The 20,079-nt window shown below is 37.2% G+C and overlaps 1 protein-coding gene across 1 annotated transcript; it reads right to left on the bottom strand.

The window, feature by feature from the left end:
- Positions 1-249: 249 nt before the first annotated feature.
- Positions 250-19,728, bottom strand: LOC143875928 (DNA replication licensing factor MCM3-like). Its single transcript, XM_077377509.1, has 16 exons — positions 19,666-19,728; positions 16,094-16,160; positions 6,926-7,036; positions 6,673-6,811; positions 6,296-6,523; positions 6,063-6,217; positions 5,769-5,977; positions 5,459-5,609; positions 5,178-5,377; positions 4,922-4,981; positions 4,731-4,823; positions 4,235-4,389; positions 2,831-2,911; positions 2,572-2,713; positions 2,370-2,457; positions 250-502 (listed from the first exon to the last, which is right to left on the bottom strand). The coding sequence occupies exons 1-15, from the start codon at positions 19,726-19,728 to the stop codon at positions 2,401-2,403; spliced, it is 1,911 nt and encodes a 636-aa protein (XP_077233624.1). The 3' UTR covers positions 250-502; positions 2,370-2,400.
- Positions 19,729-20,079: the final 351 nt, after the last annotated feature.

Raw genomic sequence — 20,079 nt, 5'->3', positions numbered from 1 at the left:
ATGAACTAGTGTAGCATCCAAAATTTTAGGGGTGCAACTTGGGTCGGGTCGGGTTGAGCTTTTGCTTAAAAAACGAATAGGAATCAACTCGAACCCGGCCCGATTGTAAGGTCAAAGCACAACCCGAATTCCAAAACTCGACCCAAGTTGCACCCCTACAAAATTTAGGTCTGAACAGTATTTTATCTGTAAAACTAGATAATGCTCAAACTTGAACAAACAATCCACAAGGTGCAGTGGGGAAAGAAATTGGGGTAAACGAAGACCTCTTGCTATATGATTGGCCTGATAAACGTATGGACAGCCTCGTAAGCACTTTCAAGCAGGTTCATCATAGAAAAGGTTCAAAAAAAATGGAAACTACATATTGCTGCAATAGCAGACCACCACCACTGTAGGGATGTGGGTTTTTATTATACCATGTCGGGTTTGTGCGGCTTCATTTGAAACCTAGGTGCCATCTTTCGGTGATTTCCTCAATCCTCCAATGCTTCCACCACAGCTGCGTCAACAAACAACATTCTTTAACTCCTTGAAATCCATAGCAATTTAAGAATGAGATCTGTATGTTGTACAAAAAGCAAATACTGCCATTTCCAAAATATGCAAAGAAGGATGGCTAATGCCATGATTATTAGAATGCTTCCATTTACAGGCAATATAATCAAGCAGGCAACTGCAACTGGCCACATCATATTGGGAAAGATCGCCTAGTGCTAAGGCTCGATCATGGTCAAACAAATGATAACAAAAATTGATATATTTAGTCAAAAAGACCTGTTTTACATGCACAGGGTGACTATTCAGAACTCACGGTGCTCTACTAGAGGAGTCCGCATACAATTTATTTTGCAAGATGACATATAATAGAGAAAATTTGTAGTATCAAAAAAATAAAAACAACACCTATAAAACTTAAAGAACAAGTGTAGTAACAGTATTCCTCTACAGCAAAGTCTTATTTTCAAACTCGATTAGTCATTCAAAACAAGTTAACAGTAAAAAGTATGTCTCCATTTTTTCTTATTTTGAAAAGTACTAAAGGTAATAGCAGACTATGTCAGTCCCATGGTGAAGCTGCAGATTGAAATGGTCTTGTTTAGTTGTAAATAATTCGCCTGCTTTTTAGGTGACATGGCTGTGTCAAACATAATTTTAGGCTCCGTTTACCGAATCTGATACAAAACGATTGAAATGTCTATGTTTTCATTTCCACCGAAACCAAAAATATAAGTGTATATTAGTGATATACTATATCAACTTGTGCTACTACATAATATATTTATTTGAATTGCATGTGAAATGTGGTGTATGTATTATGTATAAATATTTATATGAATTACATGTGAAATATGATGCATACTGAATTATCAGACATGCATTGTCGCATATGTCAGTAGATGTTTGATATTATTAGAAAATATGGTACATGGTGAATTATCAGATATGCAGTATGTCAGTAAATGTTTGATATTATTAGAAAATATGGTACATGGTGAACTATCAGATATGCATTGTCACATATGTGAGTAGGCGTTCGATATTATTAGACTATTAAGGATTTTTTTTGCTGATGCAATAGTTTTTTTATTGTATATTTGAACATATTATAAGACTTCCTGAAATTTCATCTTAAACGTCCATTCTAGCATATGTTTCGATATGTTTTTTTTTTTTTTTTTTTGTAATTTATAAGATTTTTTCAAAATTTTCATCTGAAACCGACATTTTTATTTCCATCACGACCGCAACGTATACTGAAACTAAAACCTTAAACATTAGTTTCAAATTACGACTTAAACTGAAACCTTAAACCATAGTTTCAAATTAAGACTGCGTTCTTCAAATTGCTGTTTTAATTAAGAAAAACGGCAAGATGAATCAACCCAATGAACTTGAGTCGACTTGGCCAAGCATGTGATTCTAAATACTGTCCTTTTTATTGTGCAAATTCCCCACATTGCTGATATTAAATAATTCCCCCTTGTCTATATGAAGCAAATACCCAATTAAATGCCGGAAGATATGGCTCCATTTGGCATAAGCAAGCACATGTTGCAGAAACAAATGGAATTAGTAGTCTATTGTTTTCTCTTCTATATTCCTACATTTCTTAACCGGCATAAGGTTAAAAAGAAAAAGGACCAAAAAAATGAAAGATAGGGGTAAAAGCAAATGAAGGAAATGGTGTTTGTAATTACAAGTTGCTTCATCCTACCTTAGTATAGGAGATGCCTTTCTGCTCGCATTTATATGAAATCGACCCTTTCACGTATAAGGTTAAAATGAAAAAGGAAAAAAAAATGAAAGATAGGGGTAAAAGCAAATAAAAGAAATGGTGTTTGTAATTACAAGTTGCTTCATCCTACCTTAGTATAGGTGATGCCGTTCTGCTCGCATTCATACGAAATAGACCGCTTCATCAATTAGCATTAATCCATTATCCGCTTGCAGTTTCTACCCAAAAAAAAGTACAAACATGAAATGCATCCACCCTTTTACAGAATCTTAATATTAGAAGACCTTAAAATAATTTTGTAATGTAATTCATCATCCATCAATATAATTTACCAGTAACAGAGATTCTATATCCCGCCTTGAGTAGAGTTCAACAACCGAACGATTAACAAGTTGTTCAATATCTGAAATTGTCATAAAATCTATACAGTTGTCCATCAAATGAGTACCCAATGTATCGTTGAAAATTTTCACTCTGTAAGCCACAACAAATGGAAAGGCTTAAAACTATTGTTAGAAGTTGGAACAAAATAAGATGGAACTGTGGAATAGAGTCTGTAAGAGCATATTCTTGCAGAAAGGAAAGGCAAACCTTTCTGCAGAAATATCCCCATCAGCTTGCGCAGCAGGATCAGGCTGTACAGTAGAAGATTCGCCAACCTCCATATGATCGCTGAACCAAGAAAATAAAGGGACAAGTCCATTTCATGAGGTGGATGCAATTGATTGGAAAAAGTACCTTAAAACTGGCACAAGGATAAAGAGGGAAAAAAAACAATGGACAGTGTCTTTGAATGATGTAGCCCACCGGCAACAAACATCAATACTCTTATTGAGGTAAATGAAATGAACATGTAACAGTGTTTACAGACAATTGCAGCCATCCATAAATATGTGCTTCCTCAATACAAAATTTTTGGCATAGTTGACTTACTGCAAGTTCTTCCAAGATGTCTTAAGAGCAATTAAGAGAATCATTTAGAAGAGTTGAAACGACTTCTTAGATTTGAAAGTAGACTTTTTCAATTGTAATTTACAAGTTACAACATACACGACAATTTTAGTTAGGGAAATGATATCCGCACGCCCTTGTTTTGATAATGCACTCCAAACTTTATTAACCATTTAACCACTATTTTGATTGGTTGCTGAGAGCATCTTGGCAACAATCTATAAAAGCTGATTAGAAAAGTACAGCTAGGGAATGGAGTGCCTTTATTGAAACAAAGGAGTGCAGATATCAATTCCCTATATTGAGTTTAATATTAGAAAAGGTTGATGACTGTGTTTGAACTTTATAGAGATTGGAAAGAATAAAACTGCTGAGAAGATTGATAAGGGGAGTTTATTTATGATCATTTAGCATTTTACAGTTTTAGCCTGTATGAGTATTATCTAGACATGGAGTTTTAAGTGTGATATAAAGAAATACTGAACAGAAATCAGCTTGTGATTCTCTCAATATTCATTTGGTTGGATGAATGTATAACAAACTAAAAGTTAGTCAAGGTGCACCTTGTGGTGTATATTTGGCTGCAACAAATCATAAGCTTATCACAATCCATCTATAGAGATTAAATAGGAACTAGTTCAGTTTGCAAAACTAAAGTCAGTCTAATTATGTCTCATTCCACACATAGATGTCTGATCGTTTTGCATACAATCATAAATAAAATCAAGAACATTCAACATCCAAGATGTCTGATCCTTTTGCATACAATCATAAATAAAATCAAGAACATTCAACATCCAAGACGAGTGAGCATCAACCTATTTTAGAAAGAAGATGGCATACATCTGGAAATGATATGACATGCAGGGAGGGTGTTATTAGGGCCGGGATGGCCACTCCCTGCACATGTCATGTTTGGTCAGATGGCTAACCACACATGCGGTATGCAGTGAGTGCCCATCTCGGCCCTGGTGACCTTCAGGGCATCCTGCCAGAGCTCCTCTATCTGGAAAAGCACCACTATGTCTAATATCAGGCACTCACCCGCCCCTAGGAGCACCCCTACTGTTGTCCGCTGCAGGAATATCGCGATCAGCTTTTCGTTTTATCTCCCTCTCCCTATGATGCTTAGGCTCTTCAATCTCATAGAGAGCAAACTTTAAAACTTTCAGAGCAGCATCAACATCAATACTCGAAACCTACATCAAGAGAATAACTGATATATCAAAAACTAAGGAAAGCTAGCAGAAATTAGTGATCGAGTTCAATTACATGGGAAGCTGTGAATGGAGTACACAAGATAAATATTCCAAATGGCAGCAGAATTGGTTGCATATGACATGACTGTCTTAATTGAGTGTAACCTCAGACCCTTCCATCTTGGATCCTTCCCTTTACTTGGTAATATTCCCATCTTATATTCAAATTCTAGAAGATGAACAACTTTTGAAAACTGAAGACACAATAGGCACAAATTTCAGAAGGCAATAGCTCATTATGAACACACACACAAATCTTTCAAAAATTAGAAATAGAGTACCTCATTTCTCAGCTTCAGTTTAGCATGAGCCGTCGAGAGACGGATGATGGTCTCCAGGGTTCTGACCGTGATAGGAAGTGTTCCCCCACCAGACTACAAAAAGATTATAAGATATGAATATGATATGGAGAAAGTGCATTCCATGCTAGTTACACTTCATTAGATTGTAAGTTACTATCAAGAATACCAACATTTGCATTTGTGCCAGCATTCCTAAGCTCAGCATATGCCATTGCAATACGATCAGATGCCTGTGTAGAGATTGTTGTGAGAGAAGCTATGACAATTAGCATAATAAACAAGTTGACGGTACAAACCACATCACTTTTATTTGGTTGATAGTTGAAACAAGCACATACAACATATGTAAGCAGATCATGCCTAAATGATTGCAAAGGGGAGAGGATTTCTAAATTTGTAAGAGGACAAAACATAATGAGATATTACCTCATCTGTTAGCTTTGGCTGGATCCTGTTTTTGGCGTAGTTAATATATTTCTTAAGGAAATTGATGCTTAGCGTCTCATTCTTCACTGCGCTTCGTTTTTTCTCACCATGAAGCTTACGGTTGTACTTTACAAAAACAGTTGCATTAGCATCATCATCTGCGTCATCTTCAACATATCTAGAATTTCCATCTAGTGTTCCTGTGAAATTTTGAGTTGCTTCAAGCCAGATTTATCATTGAGAGTAAAGAATACAGGGTATTCATCCCATCACAGTTACACCTCCATATTGATGCATGCGTATGACATGTTCAGAAATTTGACTGTCAATAGCACGGTCCCTTTGATCCACGACAATAAAGATCAAATCAAAGCGAGAAAGCAATGAATCTGGAAGCCCGATATTCTTTGTTGGGGTAAGAGATCGATCATACTGCATGTGTCATAGCCAACATATAATCAGGTTAAATACAATATATTCTCTTCTTGAGAAGAACAAGGTAATAAACATATTATGTAGTCCTATGACAAAGCTGGAGTTAAATGAATGGTTCTAGGAGAGCCCATTTCAAGCACACAAATAACAACTTACAGATCCATATACTGGACTTCCAGCAGCCACTATACTGCATCTAGCATTTAGTGAAGCATGAATACCGGCTTTGGCAATTGTTACTGTCTGCTGCTCCATAACTTCATGTATGGAAACACGGTCTTGATCATACATCTTGTCAAACCCATCAATACATACAATTCCTCGATCACCAAGAACAGTTGCACCGGCTGATAGCTTCTTGTCACCTGATCATACGAGTCCCCTGAGAAATCAAGAAACAATTGCCAGATAACAATAACCTGCAGGAATCTACAGTGGGATGTGCATTACCAGTTTCTTGGTCGAAAGTTACTGCAGCTGTCAAACCAACACCTGTGGAACCACGACCTGTGGTTGATATAGCGAAAGGGGCAATATTCATAATTGCTCTTAACAGTTGAGATTTCGCAGTCGAAGGGTCCCCAATCATCATCATATGTATGTCCCTGTAGATAAGAAAGATTAAATGTAAAATATTTCAAATAGCTGGTATCATGGGATTATGCGAAAATGATTCAGCTTACCCTCTTAAATGTGTTCCATTTTTTAAGGTCTTTTCAATTCCCCCAATCATCAATAGAACTAGTGCGTTCTTCACCCATAAGTGCCCATAGATTGATGGTGCAACTGAATTTCCAATCAAATCAAACGTATCATCTCTCCCAGCTATTGTTCGGATGTTAGCTATATCCTCAACAGTGTAGATTGGAACTTTATTGAGAAGGTAGATGTTGTTCGCTATAAGGAAACTCCTACAAAATAGAGCACCAAAATTTAAATAAGAAAAAATAGCTTTACAGTGTAGATTGAAACTTTATTGAGAAGGGAGCACCAAAATTTAAAATAAGAAAAAATAGCTTTCCTATCCTATAAAGATGACAAGGACTAAGAAAAGAACCACCTGAATACTCCAGTCACAGGTCCCTTTCTTTTCCCCGGGAGCGCTTTATACACCCCCACAATCACTACACGGTCTCCGGGTTTGCATGAATCAACCAAATCATCCTCTACTATGACATCAACGATTCCTGGAAGTTGACCTGGGGAACAATTTTCAGGCACTTCAATGTTGAGATGTCATTCTCTTGAAAAAAATACATGTTGCTAACATATAAGAACAGGAACTCAGTATTACCCTTGTTGGATACTCAAACCCGGTAGGAATCCCAATATTGATGTAATGTCTTTGTATTCCCAGGTTGTGAAGGCTGTAGTCTCAGGACAGTAATGGACACTCTTAACAAGCTTCGCCCTGACAAGAGAGCCTTCAACAAAAAATATTGGAAGCAAGATTAGCTACACAACCAAGATATTCAGGAAAATGGGTTAATCGAACTACTGAGACATGGACTAAAACCCCTATATGGTAACAAAGTTAGATGCTTGGTCTGAAAATATGGAATCTAATAGTGGGTGGGATCAATAGTGCAAGCAATAAAAGAGAGCGGACTCCTTAACCATTTCAACACAAGATGTAGAAAATTAGCAATGCAAAAGAATGAGAACTGATTCTTGTCGTGAATTAACAAGTATATGCATGCAGAAATCAGAAACTTAAGGCCTGTATACATGCATGAATCAAAACAGCATACATTGAAAATGTTGAATGTATTCAAAGGAGTTAAGTTCATAGTGCAATAACAAGTTCAAATGAGGAGGTTTAAAATAGGGGACAAAATTTTAGAACTTTAAAAAATTGAATTTAATGGCAGTAGAGAGGTTTAAAATTCTGAATTTGAGTACACGTTTTTAGTCAGCCAATGCAAGATCGAATGAATGGCTAAATGGTATGAGAACATGCAATTATTAATGGTACTAGAAAAATAAGGATCAACATATGGTAGAATCTGTAAAGCAACTAAGAACAGTGAACTGTCATATAAGACTAGATACCAATTTAAGTAGATGGTTAATTATTCTGGGAAAAAAGGAATTTGTAATACCAAAAGCAGTAATGAAAATAAGATTGAATCTGGTAAAGCTCCGTTTAGCAGGGATTGAAGCTACAAGAAAGTAAGGAATTGAAGATTTTTTTTTATCATTTGGAATTTATTGTTTTCCGTTATCTATTAGCTATTCCTTTAGGGTTATTTAGGTTGCATTAAACACCCTTCTCTCTAATTTCATTCTATAATCAAGAACCTAAATGCATTTTTTTATTGCTCTGAGCAGTAAAATCATGTGCGTTCAGCAAACTCGCATTCAAAAATCATTATTTTTTTGGCAAGAATCATGTTCGGCTGTGACAAAAAAAATGATTCTTAGCAATCTCATTGACATGGTGTAATTCATGTATCATTTGCAAAGGAATGGTAACAATACTCGCAAGATTGCTATGATATGCAATAACTTGTGCATACAAGTAGATGCTCAAATCTTTAAACATAGGGATTTGCTAGCGTCCATCGCATAAGGAATTTCACAGATGGTATGTTGCATCTGACAGTAGCCACAGAGGCTCACTTTTCAGCAGACTTTGTCTTCATTAACGACGTAGATGCAACAAACCATCTGCGAAATGCCTTATGCGATGGACGCTAGCAAATCCCTTAAAAACATATTGATAATTTTTTTTAGAAGTAACAGTAGTTATAATAGAAGGATCTTTAAACAGTTACAGTTCCAATTCATGAATTCCCTACATCCCACCTCTACATTAGACCCCCACCTCGTCTCAGCTTTTCTACGAAAACAATAGTTTCCCCCCAATGGCTGTTTTCTTTATTCTTAATTATTACGAGGACATTTGCTTCCCACTCTAGCAACCTTGGGGCAAACTTCTCAATCCAAAAAGAAAACAAAAGGAGCACAAAAGGAACTCAAATGTGACCATAAATAAGCTGCAAGATGATGTCATAAATAAGCTATGACATACTGTACATCGCTCATGCTAGCAACATAAGTTATTTCCAACATTAGGTACAGAATTTCTAACATCAATCCAAGATATTATGCTTGTGCCTCAATCCCAAATCGAGAAGCACAAGCTCTTGAAATATAGGCCCTTCAAAAGTCCTACAACGATGGAACTGAATCGTCAACACTTGATCTTTATCTATCACATGAGCAAATGTTATGTATCACATGATTATTTTGCAATTATTTATTTATGGTGCTCGGCATGATCAGACAAGCCTTTTCTTCCCTCTACTCATTTACTGTAAGCATCTATGATTTACTGAGAAGCATTAATCCTATGTCCAGAAGGTCAACGGGTGTTCACAACAAAATAATAGCCTCTTTTTTTACCAATATGCCGGCTATATATGTCATCAAATACATGAAACTAAGCTCCTCTAATACATCCGAACCCATCATCTCTGAAGGACTAAGCTTGCAAATTGTCAACAAAATTTCCGCAGGATATTAAAGTCTTATCTTCATAGAGTCTTCTTTTAAAAAAGGCTAGGTTCAGTATAGAAAAAGAAAACATATCCAGGATTTTGAGCAAGAAGAAATTTATCTTGCTGTTGGGTGATGTTTGGAAAAGATTGGATCTTGACGAAGTAGGAATTCTTTTGCCCAATTAACATAATAAGTGCAAGATAATTCACAACCCGGTCTATGGATGTTTGCTGGATCTTCATAGCAAGCTCAAAGTAGAGTTTTTGAAAGAGAAGGAAGCATGGGATTCTTTCAAGAGAAGGTGGGTAAAATAGTCAAAGATTCTCCAGAAATACTAACTGGCAACGAGAACATTGTCAAAAAATGTGGCGACTTAACAGTTGTGCTCATCACTATTGGGAGGGCAATGGTAAACAAGAGGAGCATCGAATAGTGGAATGATTCAATAAGAGTATTGAACAAATCGCAATCAGAACTTTGAGGATGGAAGATGTGTTTTCTCCTTTGAAATTCAGCTTTGACAATTTACATGATGATACCACAAGAGATTGTTTCTTGTATTGTTCAATATTCACCAAAGACTAGGGAAGGAGATTTAGATGAATGTAATAACATTAATTAAGCTGAAAATATGGGGCATGACGCATGCCATCATTGAAAACTTCATGTCTGCATGCTTGTTAGAGACTGGTGATGCATGATGTGATCCAAAGCTTAGCCTAATGGATAGCATCTGAATGCAGCAAGAAGAACAAGTTCTTGGCGCAAGCTAGTCTACTACTAACTGAAGCGCATGGAGCTGATAAAGTGGAAAGAGGTTGAGAGAATATCTTCAACGGACAATGAAATTTCCATACTAATAGACAATGGAAATGATGTGATCCAAGTTTTATTTACAATTACTTGACGGCCATCTTGTTTATTGTTTATTTAAAGGTTTATTTTAATTTTTTTTAGTAGCATTTTATTGATCCTAAATGTGGGGGATGGCTACATCAACCCTTATGGCCTACTATAGTTGCCTATTACCCATGACAAATTGCTCTAAATCCAAGCCCAAACACATTTAAAATACCTTACAACTCTATTGGTAGCCTTAGTGACACACTACTTAAAATCCATAAGCCCTTATATTCTATTTGCTACCCCTATGGCACACCACTTAAACCCCTTTTTATACTGCTTTTTGATATCCTATTTGATAAACCCTATGGCCTACGATTTGAACAGATCCCCCCTCTCATATAAAACCATAAACACCCCTCCGAAATCCTAATTTTGAGAAAATGTAAAGTAATGTAAAACCATAAACACCCCTCCGAAATCCTAATTTTGAGAAAATGTAAAGACCCCCCTCCTCCCCCTCTTACATTTGTAGGCATCTCATTGATGCAGTGCCAACATGGCAGCCATGTCATGCCTAGGTGATTTTGGTGGAGTTCCAAGGTGCATTCCCGCATTAAAGCTTCTGACCAATTTTCGACCAAGTTTTTGGGCTATTAAATGGAAGAATCATGGAAAATGGTAAACTACAAAGTTGTAGGTCTCTTTGAGATCTTTCCAACAAGTATTTGTGCTCGAAAATTGGACCAGTGGTTAGAAAGTTATGGTAGTTTTAGTGGATTGTGTCTGTGGGTTCCCAAAACAGTCAAAGTTAGTGAGTTCCAATGCAATTAATGTTATGTAAGTCCATAAGTTAGCTAGTGGAGAAGGTTGAACGAATTTTCTTTGGTTTTCTTTTATTTAAATGATTAGAAACCATCTTTTGAGGGGATTTTGGATTTTGATTAACTTATGTAATTGATGGAATATCAATTGGGTTGAGCTTTGCTCCCATTTTCTTCTTCTTCTTCTCTTGTTGTGTTCTTGAGTTCTATTTTTCTTCTTCTTCACTCTTAAGCACCCGCCTCACTCATCCTCTTATTTCTTTCTTTCTTTCTTTTTTTGAATGGTCTCGTCCTCTTATTTCTTCTTCTCCCTCTCCTCATGGTTGAGGTGTATTAGCCCACTACCTCCCTTCTTTCTTTCTGTCCTCTTTTTCCTCTTTTCTATATCACTTTCTTTTTATGACCTCTTTCCTTCTTTTCTCATTACCTTTCTCGGTTGTGTCGCCACACTTACTCTCATTCTTTCATCCTATCTCAGCCTTACTCCTCCCTTTCTCACTTCTAGTCTTCTTCACCTTGACTCCCCTCCCCCCCTCCTCTCTCACTCCCCTCCCACTCTTTCTCACCATATAGATCATAGTTTATGAGCCCCTTTCCCCTTCTATTTCTTATCTATTACCTTTTTTATCCTCTTTCTACTTCTAAAAGACCACCCGCAAATAAGAATTTTGGAATAGCGCTTCCCCTTATTCTGTCACCGATCTTTCTTCACTCTTTCCTACTCTCCTCTATTAATAAGAGCCCTAATAGTAACCCTTGCTGGATTAATCGTATTATGGGCCAGAACAATGATCCGATTTGAAGTGAATCATTTCATACCAGAGAAACCCATGTATGAACAAGGATTGATTTTACTTCCCCATCTAGCTACTCTAGGTTGAGGGAAGGTCTGGGTGGGAAAGTTAACACCTTTCTATACTTTGTATATGGAGAACTTAATTTCCTCTACAGTCTTAGGCTTTGGTGGAGAACTTCTTAGACCTGAGACTCAGGAAGAATCCTTTACATTCTTCTATTATGTATGGCAAGATAAAAATAAAATGACCACAACTTTGGGTATTCACTCAATCTTGTTAGATATAGGTACTTCTCTTCTAGTACTCAAGGCTCTATATTTTGGGGGTGTATAGGATACTTGGGCTCCCGGGAGAAGTAAGAAAAATTACTCAGTTGACACTTAGCCCAAGTGTTATATTTGGTTATTTACCAAAATCTCCCTTTGAGGGATAAGGATGGATTGTTAGTTTGGACAATTTAGAAGATATAAATGGAGGAGACGTATGGTTAGATTCCATGTGCATGATGGAATCTGGTATATCTTAACCAAACCCTTTGCATGGGCTTGCCCAAGCAAGTTATCATTCATTCAAGAAAAAAGTATGGCAATCAAGCATCTTTATCTTTCAAAAAAGTGATGTATTTTCTCCTCTTTGGCTGAGCATCTTCTTTGAAAGAGTTACAACTCCTGGAGACCGCATGTAGCAGGGTTGAGCATCTTCTTTGAAGGAGATGCAACTCCTGGAGACCAGCAATAGCAGGTTGATCATAGCGCGAGGCTTAGGTTCGAATCCCTTCTTGGTCCTTTAAGAGTCTATCTTTTACAATCACAATTCGTGCAAGCACCTTTGGTTTACTAGGATTGCTAATAGTTTTTCATCAACTTTTCTTGCTTGGTTTTTGCATTAGGCCTAGTTTGGATTGAGGAAAATTTGTAGAAACTTTGGGAAAAGAAATGTTTTTTTATCAACTTTTCTTGCTTGGTTTTTCCATTAGGCCCTGTTTGGATTGAAGGAATTTTGTGGAGAAGTTGGGGAAAGAAAACCTATTCCAAAATCACTTACTTTACCATTGTTTAATTACAAATGTAAAAGGTAACTTAAAAAAGGCACGGCCTTAGTGATATCAATTCAAGTTTTATTTTTTGGGACAAATACACAGAAGCCATAAGTGTAACACTTCCCTCTAAATTGTGCAGACAAAAAAAATTCCCAGGAAAATTTTTCCACGATAAATGTTTTCCTACAATCCAAATAGGGACTTTGTGAAAAAATAAAAATTGACCAACTTTTGATATCGTTCCTCAATCGCTTCACCCCGTGTTCAAGCAATTCAAAGTAAAAATGGTGGTCATTTATTAACATTTTCATTATCTTTACTTCTTTATTATTAGAGGAATCTAATGGATCCTTGACTGAGATTATAGAGTTAATCAAAACTCATTTCCTCTATAAAGAAATTCCTTGACTAAGATTATAAAGTTAATCAAAACTCATTTCCTCTACAAAGAAATGATAGTCTAAAGTTGTAGGACAAATACACAAAAGAAATTTCAAGCCAAAATTAAAATCAATTATTATTTCATGAATTGAGAAACATACAAAACTAAAACGTTATATTCTGAAGTATGAGGTTTTATTTTGTGTGTCTGCATTTAAAAAAAAAATAGAGGAAAGCCACAGTTAGATGATCCAAGCCATTCATTGTTTGGCTCCAAAGTAAATAGGGCGTACCTCAAATATCATCTGAATAGGGTACCTTTAACCCTCTAATTTTTAGAGGTAATATGACATATTATAGAATCCTTTAATGCTTCGAGTGTTAGTATCATTCTATGGAGACAATTTTTGGGGTATAACCTATTTACGTTTGGGCCCAATAAATGAATGGTCTCAATCATCAAATAATGTGGGCACCACTAAATTTTGATAAAATGTGTGCAGGGCAGGGACAAGGAAAGTCATGTTAAAAAATTATAATTATAATAACAAATTAAAGTATAAAAAAAAAAAGGAAAGTGTTCCTGAGCTATACGATCAGCCCTATAGGATCATCCTAACCCTGCCATTTGTGGAGGAAAAAATGCGTAGAAACATGGGCAGACAATGTCTGTCCATTTTCCCCTCCACCTTTGATTGGGTTAGGATGATTATACAGGGCTGATTTTTGGTACACACCCTATCAATGGAAGGGCCTACCAAATGAATGCTTTGGATCCCCCCAAAAATGTGCGGCCACATGTGTTTTTGAGTTATAGCTCAGATAAGCTTATCTGAGCTATAGCTCAGGAACAGTTTCCTCGTATAATACATTAGCATCTCGCATAAGAGTTTACCTTCTTTTTTTTTTTCCTATATCACCTGTTCCATGAAAATAGCTAAATACTTGATTCATCTGCACTGTTGACCTCCCTCGTTTATGATCTTTTGTGCCCTTATGTTGGAACCCTAAAACATTACAACCTTGTCAGCTTCCTAGGCTGTTTAAAAAATATTGAAACCTAGCTGCAAATAATCAAGCCAAATAAAATAGACAAGCAACATCCACAAAAAAAGCAAGAGAGAGAGAGGCGCATGGAGAAAAAAAGATTGAATAGTTAATCTACATAAATCATCAGAAGAAAAAAAACAACAATCCACATAGAATAAACGATCAACATAAAGCACAAGGCAGAAGAGCTGTAGAGGTAACAAACAAAGGACACATAATTAACATAAACCATCGCACAAAGAACATGCCGTAATGAATAAATAATCGGCATAAACCAAAAAACAATAGACAGAGAGAGGGAACGATAACCAATCTCTCTCTACATTGTCCGAGACATTATGTGTCGAATAGGAGGGAAGAAAATGTGCCAAGACTAAACCCTAATTTGGATGTTTTGTTTAGAAAAGGGAAATGATACAACACCACCACCCCCCCCCCCCCGCCCTAACGTTATTTGTTAACTTTCAAAGGTATGAAAAAACATTAATGGGGGTGATTTTATCCTCAAGCGGGGAACCATTCTCACAGAAAAGGTTGGGGGGTGGGGGTGGTATATGTTATCATTCCCCTTAGAAAATATGCTTCTAGATTGAATTGTGTTTTTTGTCAAATATTTTTTTGAATACTCGTGCAATTAGTTTGTGAGGATTGTTCTACATAGAGACAATGTTTTGATTTAGATGTTATATTTGCACTATTGGCTGTAGATAATTTAATAAGAAAATAGACTTCTAAACTTGCTCATAAATTGTATATTATTTCCAGAGGAATGCTAGAATGAAGGGAGGCCTTGCAAAATGAGATTAAAGTGTTCCCCCATTGGCTGCACGTCACTCCAAAATGCAAAATTCAACAAGTGTAAAATGCACTTTGGTGATGTGCAGCCAGTGGGAGAGCCCTTTCATCTCATTTTTGCAAGGACTCCCTTCATTCTAACATTCCTCATATTTCCATATGGGTATATATTTTATAGTATTTTAGGGATTTTATTCATAAATTGGGATTTGCTAGGGACCATCGCAGAAGGCATTTTGCAGAGCGTCTGTTGCGTAAGAAAGCAGCCAGATATGCTCAGATTTTGTCTTATTCATTTAATTCATTTGAGGTAGCTGCTCTCTCATGCAAGCCTAAGAAATGCCTTCTGCGATGGCCCCAGCAAATCCCTCATAATTATATTTGTAGGATATAACTTTAGGGAAATGATTTCTGCGAGCAAGTGTTTTGATAAACACGCGCTCCACTTGTTTGTCGTGTAGTATTTAAAGGGTTTTAAGAGCTTTTTGAGAACCGTAATATCCTTTGACATCCCTTCAAATATTACACAACAAACAAGTGGAGCGCGTGTTTATCAAAACACTTGAGCGCAGAAATCATTTCCCTAACTTTAATAGTTGTTTTTTAGTTTGTGTGTAGTTAAGAAAGACTTATTTGTAATTTATAGTATTTCCGGATTGGTACAAGTTTAATATCATTTTTGCATTTTTTTTTTTTTTGGAAAAGATAATATATTAAAAGGGGCCGAGATGGACCACACGAGATAAACAGAGATACAAGAAATAATAAAACAAAACAGCAAAAATACATCAAACAAATCGCCCACTTCTCACGGAGGAAGGAAATCGAACCACTCCAACCCTTCCTTAAAAACTCCAGATCGAGCGAGGGAGTCCGCTTCCCCATTTGCTACGCGACGAACATGCTTACAGACGATGGAAGATTTCTCAATAAGATCATTAATTTCCTCAAAGTAGTTGTTTTTTTGCATTTTTTGTTTATTTATTTGTGGGATAACTTTGATAGTTGCTTGTTAGTTTGTATGGAGTAGTTAGAATTGTCATACTTATTTGTTGTGCTTGTTTAGTTGCATTATGCTTGCACGCGTGTTGTTTTTTTCACTTTGTTCATAGGCTTAGTTGAGTTGAGTTGAGTTGGTCGCTGATCTATTAGTGTCAAGCCCAATAAGACCTGAGCATCAGACTTAGCAATATTGTAGGGGTGCAAATAAATGTTAGCCATTACAAAACATAAAGGGAGAAAACACACCTTCATCATCTTCATCTTCATCTTTTGGTTGGAAACAAAAAGGGGAAAAACTGACCATCATCAACAGCTGCAGACAGAGAAAATTAGGTTAAAAAAAACATGTATAAGGGAAAGAGAGAGCCAGAGAGAGAGAGAGAGAGAGAGAGAGAGAACGTCTTTTTGCCTCGGAGCCACACACTCAGGGTGAGAATGAGTGAGAATGAGAGCTTTGGAGAGAGCAAGGGGTGAGGGTAAAAGTAAAGTAAAAACGATCTTATATGCCTAGGTTTTAGGGTTTTTCAATTTTCCAAAAATGCCCTTAGCTGCAAAGTATAATTTGATATGTGCACAAACACAGCTGTCTATTACTATCAGTCTTTAGGGAAAAATACACTTAGACCCCGGTGGTTTCCGGCACATCGAACTTAATCCCAAAAGTTTAAAAAGTTACAAGTAGACCCCCTGTGCTTTCAAAACGTGACAAGTACACCCCCTCCGTCAACTGTCCGTCAGTTTAACCTGACGGAAAGACTAAAACTCACCATGGTTAATATTTTGAGGACTGAAATACCCTCATTTGCAAAGAGATTAGGGTTACGCCATTTCCCACCGCCGCCATCGACCCTCCGGCCACCGCCTTCGTCGCCACCTTTGGCCACCGCCGCCGTCGCTTCCACCACAAACAATCGAACCCACCCATGGCTACATCAAACCCACGTTTCAAGCAAAAAAAATTGATAAAAACAAAAAATAAAGCCCTAAAACATTAGGGTTTTTGTGCAAATCATTATAATGATGTAAATGAAGACAAATAAAACTCCTAAATGGAGGGTTTATGTTGATAGATCAACAAGGTTTAAATCAAACCCCAATTTTTAGTTTTCAAGTATGAAAACCCTAATTTTCAGTTGGGTCTTTTCCCCCCACATGGTCAACTCCGTCCAGTTAAAAAAACCCAATGAAACCATAAGGGGTCTACTTGTAACTTTTTAAACTTTTGGGGTTAAGTTGAATGTGTCAGAAACCACAGGGGTCTACGTGCATTTTTCCTAAAATAAATCCGTTTAGCATCCTTTAATATAGAAGTTTTTTAAAAGTATTCATGGATATTTATCATGCCCAACATTTTGTTTCCAAAACGTGTTAGACCAACTACGCCTCATATCCTACGTGATCAAAACTGCAGGTAATTCAAACGCCCCCTTCTCTGCAAATTGCAATGAATATTAGTGGAAATTACCCCCTTCTCTACAATGAATATTAAATGCCTTTTGCGATGGTCCCTAGCAAATCCCAATATCAAAATATGGCACGTGCTGATAGCATTCTTTTTTTGTTTTTCAGGATTTTTGAAATTAAGAAGACTGAAGGGAGCCCGAAGAAATTCAAGTTAGCTTTCCCAACCCAACTCACACTATAACGCAACCCCAATCTCAATCGGGTTGAACCGGACCCAAGTTGCACCCTGAGATTATAACATCCTTCCAATAATCTACATAGAGCACTGCTAGGAAAATGTGAATCCGTTTAGTAAAAAAAAGGGGCATCATTCATTAGTGCCACATCCACGAAAAGACAAAGAAGAGGAGCTCAAATCCCCATAAAAGCAATAAACCCATCTTGAAAAGGTCAAATCAACGGTAAGACCACTCCCGATTAATTTCCCACACGGAATCCTGTTTCCAAAGTGTTTTCCATCAGCAAGGCTATTCGACTGGGGTTTTTTTGTGACAACTGGAAAACCCGGGTGCGGGTACGTTTGGGTACGGGTACAGGGTGAGGGTACGACACGACACGGGTACGCGGGTACGTGATTTTCAAAAAAACCCGGGTGCGGGTACGATTGGGTACGCTGAATATAATAATATTTTTTATTATTTTATTTTCAAAGTTTCAATTCTACTCCAGATTTTGTCTGCCAAACAAACAGCAAGGCCTAAACAATTAAAGTAAAAATTACCCACAATCTCAAACAAACAAAGCCTAAACAAACATCTACTGATTTTTTCCTATTCATTTAATTTATCTGAGGTGCATGTTCTCTCCAGAGAAAATGAGCCCCGAAATGGTTTTTTGCAAAATTGCCTAGCAAATCCCAATCGGATTTCAAAATCTGAAACGAACAGGGCCTTAAAGGCTTAAACTCTAGATGGCTGGCACAATGGCACCTTAGATAAATTAAATGAATAGCACAAAACCTGTAATTTTGAGATTGTGGCAACTGATTATGAGCCTCAAACGTATTATCAGACTCAAATTAGATTTGGGGAACACAATCAGTTGGCATAATCTCAAGAAAAAAAATGGGAGAGAGAGAGAGTGAGAGAGAGAGCAATAGAGAGAGAGAGAGAGTGCAGTATTATTTCAAGAGAAATTATATGGTGTAAGGGCTTACAACAATAAGGCCTTTTGTACGGTGGAAGTACCACCCTTGTCTTTTGATCCAACAACAGCTACTCAAAAAGCTCAAAAAGTGAGCTGCTGTTGGATCAAAACGGTACTTCTACCATTTTGTTGTAAGCCCTTACACCATATAAAATCCCTCATTTCAAAAAAGAAAAGAAAGAGAAAGCGAGCAGTAGAGAGAGAAAGAGAGCAGTAGAGAGGGAGGGTGAGAGAGAGAGAGAGAGAGAGAAATACCTTTAAGAGAGAGGGAGGGAGGGCCGGAGAGCCGGAGAGAGCCGCGGCCGGAGAATCCGTCCGGAGAGGGAGTCGCACAGAGAGAAGGGGAGAGAGCAGCGTTAGGGTTTTCTTTCTTCGTTTAATTTTTATCTCAATTTTAAACACCGCCCCCCCCCCCCCCCCCCCCCCCCCCTTTCTTTACTCCACACAACCCATTAATATATTCTGTAACATAATACACCCCCCCTCTTTTACTTCAACACCCCCCAACTAATTTAAAAAAAAAAAAAACATTTGGTGCGTGTCGGGTGTGTCGGGTGCGCACCCCGAACGTACCCGATACGCACCGAAACTCAAATTTCGTTTTTTTTTTTAAAACCCATCTTTGGGTGCGTAACCGGGACGTACCCGAGCGTACCCGTACCGGATACGCACCCGACACGGGTACGAGGGCTTTCCATCTAGAAGGGAAAATCTTCGGGTAGAGGGGAAAATCTTGAAATCTGTAAGATTTCTTCTCTTTCTTTCCATCTAGAAGTGATTTCCTTGTAGAAATGAGGATATTCTGAGTTTGAATAGAGTTCTATTTCAGTTTTGGATATAATTTTTTTTCATGAATTGCTTTTCTTTCATATTTTCCCCATGAATTTTATCATTATCCTACTGTAATTCATGTGAATTTATTACCTTCAGTTGTATCTGTCACTTTACACCTCCATCAAATTTGGTATCAGATCAGATCTGGAAATCTTTTTAGGCTTTCCTGATCTTTGGGACTACAACATGGTATCAGCATTCCTGGAAGTTTTGTCAGTTCTGATCTCTATCAAACTAAGTGTTTGCAAGATCTTACTAAAATTGATCAAGAACCGAGCTTCAATTGAGCCTTTCTTCACTGTTCAGAATTACTTCAACTCAGCTCATCGTAAAGTTCCTTCTTTGTAGGCTTACATTTGTTGAATTGTTCTTACAGCTGAAGCAGTAGTGTAAGGATCGCTTGATAACAGTCCTGGTTCATTGATCTTTACCTCCATCCAATGTTTTTTCACTAAAAATGTGTCCTTTAGGAGCTGTTTTATCGAAGCTATCCGTAGAATTTCATTTGCTCTGAAATGCTCGGTCAATCTCCTTTGCTATATGTTCGTAAACGAAGCGCCCTTCGTTCTCACCTTAGACCTCTCCATTTAAAGCTCCTCTAGATGTAATGAGATCATGATCTGATCTGTCCAATTGAAACAGATAGTCAGACTATAATTCATGGAATTGTTACCTGTTGCCTTTAATCAATAGAGCTGATAATTAAAGACAGGATCATTAGTTCCAGTCAGGAGCTACATGCTCTGTGCACATTTTCTGGAGCTAATTGGCTCAACTGGAATTGACGT

Source organism: Tasmannia lanceolata, unplaced genomic scaffold, assembly GCF_043159265.1.
Source record: "Tasmannia lanceolata isolate RefF3 unplaced genomic scaffold, GAP_Taslan_0.1 ptg000004l, whole genome shotgun sequence".
NCBI lineage: Eukaryota > Viridiplantae > Streptophyta > Magnoliopsida > Canellales > Winteraceae > Tasmannia > Tasmannia lanceolata.
This window is presented reverse-complemented; position numbering and strand designations above follow the sequence as displayed.